We start from the raw sequence: 14,245 nt of genomic DNA, 5'->3' as shown, positions 1-14,245 counted from the left end.
GGTGACTTGGTGAAAAGTCTCTCATTTGCACACAGATCCATGTAATTTACCTGAGCATAAAACTCTTCACAGGTTTTTCCTGGGTGCAAAATTTGATTGCTCCAAAAAGATAACAGAAAAGGCTGTATGAACACAATCAGCTTGAATAGTGATTTGGAATTCATGAGTATCCTTGAGGATACATAGACCCTGCTATTTGCCCACCTCTAGATCTGTGTTACCTCTTAGTTGTCAGAACAAATACTTAAAATCTATCTTGTTTGACCTCAGAATGATTTCTGATAAAGTGAGATGTGAGAAGCAGAGTTGTCCAGAGGGAGTAAAATCTAGTAAATTTGATATTTTCAGGCATCTATGTTTATTCTCTGCAGCACTGACAACAGGATTAAACTGAATACTCAACAAGCATGTAGTTTTTTATTATATGATGGCTATTTAATGTTATTATATTTTCCTGGCTTCTGCAATCTTTTGCCACACAAAAGCTCTTCTGATTCTTTTACTGAATTGAGCTGTTATCTTGTGTTCAGTGTTTTAAGTGGCCTTAAATAATGTTTCCCTTGACAATCCATTTTCAAACTTAAAAGATATAAAGGAGTCATTTTCAATGACTCTCAAAAGTGCAGTGCACATGTAGAAAGGTTCCAGGGCTGCATTTGCAAAAAGACACTAATTCTCACCCCTTTCAAAGCACAACAAACGTCATCAAGCATTTAAATGCTAACAGTTACAGTAGAGTTTTAGAAGAATCAATATCTATGTAAAACAGCATTGCAAATCAGTCCTAAAATGTCAAGATGTCACGTTTTATGCAAAGGTGCTCCCCTAATTTTTGCTTATCAACCTAGCTGAGCTAAATGAGTTACTAAGGTTTTTTTTCAGTGGAGTTTTGAAATGTATCAAAAGTAGTTTCACTCTCCCAGAAATTTTCTTGAGATAAGTCACTTGGCCAAGGTGCCAGAGTTGGCACACATGCAAACACTTCTTGTTGCACGGACACAGGGAGGATGGTGCTGCTTCGGCAGCAGTGCTGGCAAATTGATGTATGCTGTTTTCAAGCACAAGATCACCAAGTGAGTTCGTACTATATAGACAGAGCAAGGCAAAGTTCAGACATACCATTTACCAAAGCCATTCAATTAAAGAAAAGTCCCTACAAAGAAAATGGTTTTATAGCATGTCATGAAAAAATACTTGCCTTTTACTTTAAAAAGAAAAAAACACTGTTTAAGGGGGATGATTGTAGAGTATGTACCACTTCTAACAGATTTGCTGTGCAGAAGTACATAAGTGTGAGTGATGTAGAGGTACTTGTTTATTATAGAGCACATTTCAATGCAGTAATCATAAATATTGCTAAGGTTGTGCTCTGTTGAAATATGACCTACATACTCTTGATTGTTTGTGTTACGTGATTTGTCTGACACCCATTACATTCTGGGTAATGGCAGCCATTTGTTGCTGTGCACAGCAGGCTCTTTTGACAAAAGAAAATAGGCAGCAATAAAAAAGCTATAGTCTGAATTACATTCTGCACAGCGCTGCACTGCTGAGAGTTTGTGCAAGTGTGTTAACAATGCTCTGAACTGCCTCTTGTCAGCCTTCAGCCCGTAATGGCCATCTGTCCTTCCATAAATCTGTCAAAACCTGCTAAGTTCAAGAGAGAGCACAGAATATACCTTGTAGTGTCAACGCTGAAATGTACACATTGGTGGAGAAATAGGTGCGTATGAAATAATCCAACGGTTATAGAACATTGTCATGCCATGGATGTGGGATCGTGGCCCTCGGTGAAGATTACCAGGGATTAGCCTGAAAATGAGCAAGTGTGCAGCCAACTGGTTTTCTCAAAGTTCACAGTTTGGAGATTGGTCATGGGACACACAGAAGGTGGACTCCGTAACAGTGACCTGGATTCAGAACTTCACTCCCTCCTCCATATCCCGATGGAGGTTTGTTCAAAAGTTAAACGAACATTTTCCAACTTCTGTCTGTTTCTACTTGCCTGTGCACTTCCTGCTTCTGCTGAAAACCAGGAAAGAAGCCAAAATGCCACGAGGAAGCCCTTTCTTAGGCAGTCCCCACCACGGTTCTGCCAGCAAGAGAAGTGCCAGTAAATTTAGCTCAGTCTGTACTTTTGTGAGGGGGTTGTTTGTAGGGTTTTTTTTTTTCTTCTCCTCTAAAGATTGTTGGACTCCTTGTCAGGCTTCTGGAAATCATTGTGCTCTGTGTTTAGCTTTCTTCCTGCCAGGGCTAGCTATAAAAAAGTGAAAATGGAAACAATATTTTATTTTGAATATTGAATTATTTCCGGGGTTTCTTTGCCTGAAATTCTTAAATATGCATGCTCATTGTTGTTATATTTCTACTTCATTCTTTCTTTAAAACTACATCCAAAAAATCAGTAACTAACCCCAGAGATTCTCATGGGCTGTATAAATTCATGAGTAAAAGTGACAGTTCTAGTTTTTTCATCTAGAAAACAATCTTTGCTTAGTTAAGTCTTTGTTGAATCTGATCCTAAAGTTTTAACTCAGATATAATTACTGCAGAATTTTTAAGAGGACTGTTCTCTTCATTTTAGCAAAAATTCATTTGGTAGTCCAGAATATTTGTTAGTGAGGAGGTGGATAAAGTGTGAAATATATACTGCTGACTCAAGGAAAGAAAAAAGAATGGACTCAAATTAAAGGAAATACAGTGATGACTTTGCACAAAACTTTTTCTCTGTTAAATTCAAATTTGAGGTAACTGGACTTTTAGGCATCATTACTTTTTCCTCAGTTTCCCCAACTTTTGTGACATTAGGCAAAGTCTTCACATAGCCACAGGTTGCTTATAACCATTTTTTCCAAACGTTCAAGCAAAATCAAGCTTCTCTCTTACATCAAGTATTCATGCCTTGGTACTCCTATCTTCTTCTTTTCTGGAACAAATTCATTGCAGCTAATGCAGTGGGACTCCCAGTCTCCATTTATGCTCCTTGGGGAGCACTGTGCATTGATGGACACTTTTCCTTCTTTACAGCAAAACACTATAAAACATGTTCCATTTGCATTGATCTGCTGCGCTCTGTTGCGTGGTTAAAAATACAAAACAAAACTCTATAACCATGTTTGAAATACACATTTCCTGTGTGTCTGCCCTCTCTTTTCATTCTGAGGCAGCATCAGCCTCTGGAGTGCCTAAGGATGGTCTGGATTATCTAGGAGAACTCCCTAATCTCAGTCTAATTTGTGTAATTTTAAGTATATTTACTTCTGAATTACATTAAGGTTGATTGGATGGAAACATTTTTTTCAAACATAGCATACTGAGTACCTTCCTGAAGAGTAATTATTTCCTAAAGAGTGGCTGCAGGTTGCTGTTACTCCGCCCTGGTGTCCTGGGTTATCCTTTTGTAAAGTCGTAAGAAATTCTATGATTTCTACAGAAAATATTGAGAATTATACTCTACCCCTATGAAAACAATTAGAAGATGCTGCTTCAGTTTCCAGGTTTTACTGGAATGGGCTGTAGTCCTTCCTGCAATTTTGTCTCACCATAGTGGTATAATCTATTATGGTTATGTGAACAGCCCTGGTTCAGTTAGTGGTATCTTTAGTCTTTGAATACTTGCCTGTTTCAACTCCCTGCTTCATGACTCTCACTAATATTTAGTTGTAAATGCAGTGGTTCATTACAGTTACAGTTGTTCTATTGTTCGCTTGGGTTTCAGTTGCAGAACCACATTTCAGACAAAATGTATTAGTTATACCGACAAGAATGTATTATACATACATTAGCAATGGTTTACAAAGTTAATGAACTGTGGAGACAAAAAGTCGTTGCAGCCGAGTTGTAGAGTTGCTGTATTTCCTTGCATTCGTGTTCTGCGTCCTACCAAGGTTCCTTTGGTAGCACTCATTTATTTTAGGGGGACTTACTTTTATTCAGGTTTTTGTCTGCTAATTTCTTTAGGTTTTTGACAGTGCTAGTCTTTTGGCTTTCAATTTTTTTATCAAAATCTTTTTGATTTTTAACAAAAAAGTCTTTTGTTTTTTCTCTCTTGATCTTTTCTATCAAAATCTACAGAGAGAGAGGCGGATGTCATGGAAGAAGGGGAGGGGAAGAAATTATGCTGAAGATTAATGGCAATGCATTAGTACCGTTGCTATGGTTGTTACCAGACCTTTGGCGTCTCACACCTAAATACTCTTAGTATTACTAGTGTTAAAAGTGACATAGAATGGGTCTTGCTTTGTATCTGTTTTAAAGCAGCACGTGAGCTACCTTTATAAATGTTGTATGTGTGCCTAAAACAAGTCTGTTCTGCCTTTTTTTCCGCTTAGGCCTAACTCCACCTACGACCCCTCCTCATAAATCCAATCAGGATAATCCTTTTAGGACTTCACCTAAGCCGAAGTCATCATGCAAGACTGTTGTACCACCTTCAAAAAAGCCCCGCTATAGTGAGTCTTCCGGTTCTCAAGCAAATAACCCAATCAAGAAGGGTCCAGAACAGTCTGAGCTGTATGCACAGCTTAGCAAGACTACAGTATTGTCCAGTGGACATGAGGAGAGAAAGACAAAACGGCCCAGTTTGCGGCTGTTTGGTGACCATGACTACTGTCAATCTGTGAATTCAAAATCGGAAATACACATTAAAATATCCCAGGAACTTCAGGACTCCAGACAACTAGAATTTAAGGATTCTTCACCTGGGTGGCAGTGTCAGATTTGTTCTTCTTTAGAACAAGACCTCAAGAAAGAGACTTTACAGACAAGTAAGCAGGGATCCCACGGTAATAACAGAAAACAGCTCCAAGACCAGGAAATCCGGGCTGAACTGAATAAGCATTTTGGTCACCCCAGCCAAGCTGTTTTTGATGAAGAAACAGATAAGACCAGAGAACTAAGGGACAGTGATTACAGTAACGAACAATTCTCCAAACTACCTATGTTTATAAATTCAGGACTAGCAATGGATGGTCTGTTTGATGACAGTGAAGATGAAAGTGATAAACTATGCTACCCTTGGGATGGGACACAAGCCTATTCATTATTTGATGTATCGCCTTCTTGCTCTTCTTTTAACTCTCCATGCAGAGATTCAGTGTCTCCACCCAAATCCTTATTTTCTCAAAGATCCCAAAGGACACGCTCTAGATCAAGGTCCTTTCCTCAATGCAGGTCTTGTTCCCGTTCTCCATATTCCCGATCGAGATCAAGGTCGCCCTGTAGTAGGTCCTCTTCAAGGTACAGTACAGCAAATTTATGTATCATCATCATAGTTAGTAAGAAGGAAACCAGCTAAAACATAAAGCAACTTAAAGGAAAGAGAAAAAAAAACAACAAACAAAAAACAAACAAAAAAAACTTAATCCAGTGCAACTGAATTTCTTGCTCCTGAGCTGATTAACTCTGAAGGTTATGGGGTTTCTACAGAAACACTTGTTGCCATTATCCTTTAAATTTGCCAAATTTATGCTTTCCATGTTGAGCCAGTCAGGGCAGCAGCAGAACAATTGATGAGAGATGTATACAACTAACCTTCCCATTTTCTTCAAGCTGCCCGATGCCAATCTAGCTGCAGTTCCTGTCAGATTAAGTTGACAGTGGCTGACTCTCTGCTCTGTGTTGCCTCAAAAAGGAACATTACAGATGGGCCCAGCAGGGAAATCACTTGAGACCCCTTAGTTGACTAGGAGATCTCAAACTGCTGCTGGAAAATCTCACTGGTAGCTTAGAAGAAATTGTAAGTTCAGGGAAGAGGTAGAAAATTATATCAATAGATTCAGACTGAATGACAGAGGTGAATGTATTTCTTCCTGCAGATCTTGTTGCTATTATGAGTCCAGCCACTGTAGACACCGAGTGTACCCTCCCTTACGTGCAAGATCGCGATCCAGATCACCGTACAGTCGCAGACCCAGGTAGTGCATTTTGCCTGCATTTGGTTTGCTATTCAGCTGGTTTTCAAGAGTTAATGAAGCATTCCAGAAATTGTATTACTAATTTTACATTCACAAATGCAGGTTCTTGATTTAATGACTAAGTTGTGTTTCCTAGATATGACAGCTATGAGGAATATCAGCATGAAAGGCTGAAGAGGGAAGAATACCGCAAAGAGTATGAAAAACGGGAATCTGAAAGGGCCAAACAAAGGGAGAGACAGAGGCAGAAAGCAATTGTAAGCACTGTGAAGATAACTGTCATTTTATAATAGATTTCTGTTTCTTTTCATAGATTTCTAAAGCTAGAACTCAGACTTCATTTTCTTTCTTTTTTATAAAAGAAAAAATACAAAAATCTGCTTACATGTATTTCTTAGTATTTCAAAGTTTAGGTAAATATGTGTTTTTATAACAATTTGCTTTTTGATGTTACAATACTAATTTTTTCAGATTCTATAAATTGCAACTCTCCAAGTTTATCACAGTCAACAGGTAGGAAGGGGTGACTAGAAAAAGGTTTCATCCCAAACAATAGAAAATTAAAAGTGAATTAAATTAAAACACATACAGATCTATCTGTATGCATTTTATACTATATTCACCTACTAGAGTGCCAGTAATCAATGTCTGTTTTCTGTATTTCTGAGTTTTTTTATAAAGACCCAGCTTACATACCAGTCGCTCGACTTCTGTAGTAGCTGTAATTGTCTATAGAGAGGGTGCAGATAACAGAATGGAAAACTGGGATCCAAAGGCATGAGTTCTAATTTTTTCTTCCTGTCTGTGACTGTGTTAATTTTTGTTATTTTTAGCAAAACAGAGTCTGAAGGCATGATACAATTTTAAAATGTCACTTAGTGCTGGCCCTTTCATAATGAATACATATTATTTAATTATTTTGTCCATCAGTGTTCTGGGTGAAACAACTGGAATACCTGAGGTGAAGGAAATATCCATGTGGGGATGAGCAACTCTCTTGGCTGTTGTAGCAGTAGGACAGAAAGAATGGCTATTAAACGGACAGGTGGCTTTTCCCCTTTTTTAGTTTCCCATTGACAACTGTGTGATGGTTTTGATAAATTCAGTTGGGAGCTGCTGTAAATACGGACTCCTCTTACGGTTGCACTCAACATTTCCACTTGGTTTTCTGTGTCCTGCTCTTTTCACTGCTGTTCTGGCTGAGCTCTGGCTCTTACATGAACTGGTGCAGGCTGGGGCATTTCACCTTAATTTCCAGATTTTCCCTTAGTGATCTGTCCAGGGCTCACCAAAATGAATAGGTCTTTTTTTTCTAGTGCCTTTAGTAGATTTTGTATTAAGAGAAGATTTGTCACACACTCTGCAGCATTTCTCCTAATACTTACACCTACAGAACTGGGAGTGTGTAGAGTCTAGTGTAGTCTACAGCAACAAGAGGTTCTGGGAAGGAATAGACACCTTTATTTTCTGACTCTGGTCTCTGCTACTGTTGTTCTTAGTGAGCTTCATCAAATCATTCCACCTTTCTCTGCTTCAGGTCCCGTATCTACAAAGTGTGGGTGATAGGTGTATTTTGTAAAGCATGAGATTTAGAGCTGTAACATGCTCTGCTGTTTTGATCTGAAACTCAGTGAAGAGAATGGAATTATTTTGCTTGGCTTCAGACAGGGCCATATTTAAGTCAATTGTTGCAGTTAGTTTTAAAATATCGGGCTTCCATCTGCTTAGAGATAACACTACCTTCCAGCAATTGTAACTTACACTGGCTGTTCTCTGTCAGATCTAACACAAATTAGAGATTGAAGTAGACCTCTGTCATGGGTGTATCTTGCTACTTCTCAATTACTGTACCTTACCAGTATAAAAAAACAGAATACTGCTGAGGACATAGAAAATCTGATTTAGTTTAAAACAAACAAATATTTGGCAAGTAACTAATAAAAAGAAAAGGAAAAAGGAAAGAAAAGAAACTTTAAAAGCTCCAGATAATGCTGCATCGTAACTTCCTTTGTTAAAAATTTTAGATGTTTTAAAACCAAGGTTGAATTGATTTTCTTTCTAAAGTGAGTGTTGTCATTATAATTAACTTAGTGAAATTATTTATTAATAAACATAAATAAATCAGAACTAAAAAAAATATCCAACACCAGAACATGGCAAAAATTTAAATTCCAGTCACCTGTGTAAGAGCTGAAGGATATGTAGATTAAATCCTATTAACTCCTTTTTCCAAAGTCTATCAGCATTTTCACTTCAAAAATCGGTGTTGAATCGGTTTATTCCCTATGCAAATAAGTAGGGGCTAGGGAACAGCACAGAAAGGGAAGCCCTGATCCCATGAAGTCAGTGATAAAATTTGTATTATTTCTAGCATTCTCTGCTCCTTTTCTTACTCCTTTTGGCTTATGGGTCTCTTCTGTGTTTCTCTCTTCTTTCTTGAGGGACTCAGCTAATTTATTGTTCAGCCACAAGAATTTCTTCTCTCTTTCCTTGAACTCTTTCTACAGTCCCATAAATTTAGATTTCTTTGCTCTCTGCATTGGGGGATTTTTTATTTTCTTTCTAGCCCATTCTTGTACTGCCAGAACTGATTCATAGCTACATATCTCTAGATACTGTTGAAAGAGTGGCCCAAAGATTGGGCAGTACTAATGCCTCAGGTGTTACACAGGGCAGGTGGCTTTTATTCATGAGAATCATCGTGCTGTGATCTCAGGAGCTGGTTGTAGAAAGGATGCACAGTGGAAAGGGAACAGAAGTTATGACTGAACTAAAAGCCATCAGGTATTATTGGTTCGATATCTAGAATTAGCTTCCATGTGACAAGAAGAGTGGGAAACGTAGGAAAAAGAAATGAGAAAAAAATTCACATATTTTAATCTGTCAAAACCATATGTGAAGCAATGCCCTCTGATTGTGCAGGCAGCTTGTATTTTGGCAGACGTGAAGGCATATTGGCAGAATGCTGAGGAGGCTTGTTTTAGAAGCCTGTGCTCATGCTATGTGGCAGAGTCATGTTTAATGGCTGCCCCTTCAGTCTGCACACAACACTGTCGCTGCAGTAGCTTCAGATCAGCTAGAAGCATGGGCTAGCATTTTACTGCATGGATTCCTGAATTCCTGTCTAGACTTACAGCTCTATACAGGTGGCTTGTCTTCAAAAGGTACTGTGATAATCTTCTCCTCTTTCTTTTGTTCTTTTCCCCTCTCCAGTTACTGGACATGCAGTGCATTTTTTGTGGATTGGTGTCTTAATTTTGAGCAATCACACTTCAGAAATATGGGCTGAGCCCACAAGATATTTTCCAGTTAAGAGAGTAAAAAAAAATATTTTTCCATTCATTCATTCCTTTATACTTTTGATTGTGATGCCTTTGCTAATTGAGCAAATGTTAGCATAGTTTAGTTTTATATTGACTTGGTTTATTTCAGTGGTCCCCATTTTGTTTTGGAATGGGTCCTCATTGAACATAAGGATGGTCTGCCACCAAGACTGACTTAACTTTGTAATGCTAACCAGATCACCGGGGAGACACATCTATCATAAAACTGGAGGAGCAACTGAAGGACAGGACAGTCTACTTCAGGCTTTATAGAAGCTGCGATCCAGCTTCCAACCAAGGCAGGTCACTGTGATTTGCCAAGAAGACTGAGGACCCCTTTTTCCTTCTGATACACCCCAGGACATTTCTGTGGGCTTTTACTCCAGCAGCTCATTAGACCATGCAGCAAATACTTTCCAAGGCATGGCGTCAGAAATACAGTTAGGACATCTCAATTCTGGAGCCACCAGTTTGTTGTTCCCCATTGACATGGTGCACCAGGTCTTTGAGGTTAAACTGTCTGATGAGCAGCCTGGTGTTCTGGATGTCTGCCACTCTGGCCACGATACTGACTTACAGTCACATCCTCCCTGCAACTCATTTATTGTGTGTACTGGCCGCTGCCAGGAGGTATAACAAAAATCAGCTTTTATACCTGAGTAGAAAATTACTATTAACATTGCTACTTTTCATTTCTAAGTGCTGACAGCCTCCATGAGACAAGTATCGAGTCCCTGTCCCAGAAAGCTTACAGACGTAAGAAGATAAATGTGCCATGAGGCCACTGCAGCAGAAAGAAACACATGGTTTCAAAGAAAATAAATTGCTCTACAACAGGAAGGCAGGGGAAAGGTGGTTTTGTAAATGAGTGCTTGGCTTCTCTGAAGTCTAAAACCAGAGTCAGCCTATAAATGGAGTGAATTTCCCCTAACGAAGGATCTGATGTACCTTGTATATTTAGTTTGGATTTTTTTGTCATTGCTTGTCTTGATGGCCTTGATCCCAGGCACTCTAATTTTGCTGTATGAGTTGCTGTAGATGTATCAAATGGATTACCTAAATCTTGAGGTTTACTGGTCCATCATTACATTTCTAGCAGTCACCATGGAGTGTGGCTGAACTATTTCAGTCCTCAGCCACACAACAGCAGTTGACAATTTTGTGGAATGTTCATTCTTTTTTTTTCAGTTCTCATGATTCTTCTTTTGCCATGCATACCTGCCCACAGTTCATACTTATTCCTCTTTAAAACAGAATCCAAAGAAATTTGGCGGTCGTATTATTTTTTTATGTCTATTTCATAATCTTAAGTTTTAATGGCTTATTCCACCCATAGCATTTCTATTTTTTAAACTCTGTCCAACCTTTCCCATTGCACTTTCAAAATGATATTTGGCCTCCAGTTCTAAGGATAAAAGTCTTTATGGCTTTCTACTGGAAGAGGAGAGAAATCACTTGGTGTAGGAGGAAATACAGTCACGGGGCTTGCTCCCAGTCAGCTGCCCATGCTGGAGGAAGCAGCGGAGCCTTTGACAAGTCCATGGCTTTAAAACGCCCCTGGATTTCTTCTCTCAGCTTCATACAAAGCATTACCTGGATCTTGGAGAACTAGGTATGCACCACAGATGTGCAGACAAAAAGCAGTAGGGAAAATGGGGACAGCAGCACTAAGTGATGTTACCTCTGGAGCAGCTGCCTTCAGTTCCTGATGCTTAGTAGTACCACAGGCAGGCAAAGCAACCAAGTGTTGGGTGAAGAAGCCTAGTACAAAAGCCATGTGAGAACTAATACATCTATTGTTCTGCACTTTAGTTCCTTGTGAAATAGAGGATTAAGTGTGAGGAAGGGAAAATAAAGTTTTGGAGGAAGCCTTTGTAAGACAAAAATATCTTTAGCATCAGTGAACATTTTGCAGGAAGCATGGTCCCCTTATTGACCCTTAGGTGTGTAAGGTATATCCTAGTCCTGTTTTCTCAAGTTTTGGCATTCTAATGCTTTAGTATTTTCCTTTGAGACTTGAAATACTGCTTTTCAGTCTTGAGGTTTTGCTGCCACATCTTCCTGTTCAAATGTTTCTACTGCAAGGAACAAAAAGCAATATTTTGAAGAAGGAGCTTTAGATAAACCAAAAGAAGATAGACCTGTTGGGCCTGAGGGAATTGGCTGGACTCCTCTTTCTTCTTTTTTTTTTTACCTGGCAAAGCAGTGAACTACACTTAAAGTTTATGATGCAAAATAAATAATTTGCACATTTGGGAGGCAAATATGAACACTGTCTTCTTGAGTTTCCTGCAGGTTCCCTCTGCCCATGTTAAATTGAAAACAAAAGCTTGTTTCTGCCATTCTACAGGTTTCCAAGTCATATATCATGTCCTCTAACAAGTGCAATGAAAAGCATATTTGATATGCACATATGGACTTACGCATGTAACTTATTATAAAATAAAGGCTTTTATCACTTAGAGGTATGTTGTAATCTTGTTATGCTTGTTTAGCTCTTATTATTAATGGGAATAAAAGGCAGGTGTCTCTGTGAATACAAATATATTCTTCATAGTTGCTTTAAATAAACCAAAGTTAACTAAGATAAAGACAATGCTATATGAATCCTGTATTCTCCAGTATCTTATACAATCATGGCACTCAGCTTAAAAAAAATACTTGAACACATCTCCTCATGTGTGCACACTGGAGGACATATGGTGCATTTCAGCTTTAAATTTGAATTTCCTTAATTTTGCAGGTTTAACTTATTTCCTTAATGATAGTTTAACAGGCTTTTTTTTTTTTTTTAAATTGTTCCATTTTGGTTTATTACAGTTGTCTTAAAGGGATATTAGAGATATAAAGGTTATTAGAAGGATAGAAGAAGGAAAAATTGCACAGGCATGCACATAGACTTATGGAAAAGCATGCAATAGTTATTTCCATCACACCGTAATATAACAATCTCCATGTCAGTGAGTGAAACATTATGTTTTTTCAGTCGAGATGTATTATCTCAGCTAAAGTATATTAGACAGTCTGCTATATTATGTTCTGCTCCATCTGGTCAGTCATTTAGGTTCAATAGCAAGTATCAATGGAATTGTTTCTTATCAAGTGTTTCAGTGCGGTTAAATCCTTGATTTGGTAAAGCAGTCTGAAAAAGTAATTACTGTGCATATGCAGATTTTCCTGGTTTTGAAGTTTTTGGCACTCAACCATACTGAAAGTAAGCAGAATTAGAATGGGGGAAAAGGAAGAAATGCAGATATCTGTTACTTGCACTTTACAGTCCCTCGTTTGCAGAAGCCCTACCCAAAATCCTCTGTCAGGAGGGTCAGGGCTCTGGACTGGAACACAGTAGAGACAGAAGTAAAAAGCAACATCTTTTTAACAGTAAAGTCCCCTTCTTCCCTGAATTTATGGCCACCCATGAGCACACTTCTTGTAGCCGTGCTAGGCTCTCCAAACTGCACTGCTATGGCAGAGGACAAGGGCAGCTTTTGGACCATGAATTTTGGAACATAAAACATTTAAAAATGAAAGTGTCCAGGCAGGGTTATAGAGGACTACCAAGGCGGTCACCTTGGTTCTTTCTATAATCAAAAGAGGCAGTAGTTTTAGGCATCTAAATGAGATACTTGCCAGATCCTGTTGATTAAGGAGAGCATATACATACTTTGGTAGAGCAACCAAGGACTCTGCTGGGCTGAACAGGAAGCTATAAAGGACCGAGGTGGTTCCTGCGGTCGCTTGTGCTATACCTTAGTGGGTAGGACTTCTGAGTAAGCGTGTTTGATTCTTAGATCTCTGTTCTTTGGTGCTTTAAACTCACTTTCATTTCTCAAGAGCTTAGATTAACTGGATTTGAGCTCCTAAGATTTTTGAGGCCGGGAAAAGAGTCAGTGAAAATAGAGTGTGCTAGTGAGAAGGAGCTTCTGTTGGGAGGTAAATGCATTAGTTTTAGCTTCCTGATCCAGGAATTGTTTATTTTACATTAAACAGTTCCTGGAACTAGGTGCTTTCCTAGGAACAGAGAGCCAAGATTTTTGGGCCCCCATAACTAAGATTTCTTTATCTCCCTTTATCTCAAATAAGTGCTTAAACAAGTAAAGAAGATACATCAGGATCATTTCTGTTTCCACATGTATTTTGGTCTGATCTCAGTCCTATTGTCCATGGTCCAAAAATGACCTTATGCTTCTGTGGGGACTGATGTAAAAGATATATTTTGTGCTGTATCTGGATTGCAGCTAAACTACCTGCCTCTTCAGGCTTCTGAACAGGAATGCAACTCTGCATTTAGGTCCCTAGAGCCTTTTGCATCACACAGCTGAGGTGCTGTTAGCCTTTAGGCACCTCCAGGTTACAATAGTCATGAATTCTCAGCAGTCAGTATAGCTCCTTCAGTATTCGGCACCTAAATTCTGCACAAGTCTCAGGTGCCAAAGCTCATGGTTTAAACTGACATTGCTCTGCTGACTGACAGATTTACGCCAGCTGAGAATGTGGTGGTGGTGGTTTGATTTATGGGACAAGTGTGTGGGTTTGTAAGGGATGAGCAGTAGGGCCGGTAGTGCCAGGATTCTTCAGGCCAGAGGCAATCTGAGACAGGAGGGCTGAGCACCCAAGCCATGTGTAGCTGGTGCTTCTTTGCCCTGATTACCTTAAGGTCAGTGTTTTGAAGATCTCTTTTTGCCTTTTGCTTTGCTTGCAGCTTGCTAAATGGCTCTACCTTCAGTAAAGTGTTCATGCAAAAATTCATAAAATGACTCTCACAGGGTTTCCTAGTCTTGTCATTCTGCTGAACATTTCCACTCAGGAAGGAAGTATATGACCCTGACTTGATTGTTTTAAAAGTATCTTTGACACTTTGCTCCAAGTGTCGAAGGAACATGCAAATGACACCCTAGCCTGTAAAATTCAGGGACTTCAGTCAGGGTTTTTTTCTGAAGAAACCAAAAGGTATTGGTGACCACAGGATGTATTTTATTGTCCTGCCTTCCCCCCCCCCCCCCCCCC

At 39.1% G+C, this 14,245-nt stretch overlaps 1 protein-coding gene across 2 annotated transcripts in view; it reads left to right on the top strand.

Moving 5' to 3' along the window:
- PPARGC1A (PPARG coactivator 1 alpha) overlaps positions 1-14,245 on the top strand; it is a 60,412-nt gene that overhangs the window by 38,132 nt on the left and 8,035 nt on the right. For both annotated transcript variants that reach the window (XM_026847183.1, XM_026847182.1), the window contains 3 exons: positions 4,332-5,238; positions 5,817-5,915; positions 6,052-6,172. In XM_026847183.1, coding sequence (XP_026702984.1) covers positions 4,332-5,238; positions 5,817-5,915; positions 6,052-6,172 — 1,127 coding nt within the window. The remainder of the gene's footprint in view (positions 1-4,331; positions 5,239-5,816; positions 5,916-6,051; positions 6,173-14,245) is intronic.

Source organism: Athene cunicularia, assembly GCF_003259725.1.
Source record: "Athene cunicularia isolate RWA chromosome 4 unlocalized genomic scaffold, athCun1 chr4_part1, whole genome shotgun sequence".
In the NCBI taxonomy this organism is placed as follows: domain Eukaryota; kingdom Metazoa; phylum Chordata; class Aves; order Strigiformes; family Strigidae; genus Athene; species Athene cunicularia.
The sequence above is the reverse complement of the archived record's forward strand: the minus strand, read 5'-3'. Positions and strand labels throughout refer to the sequence as shown.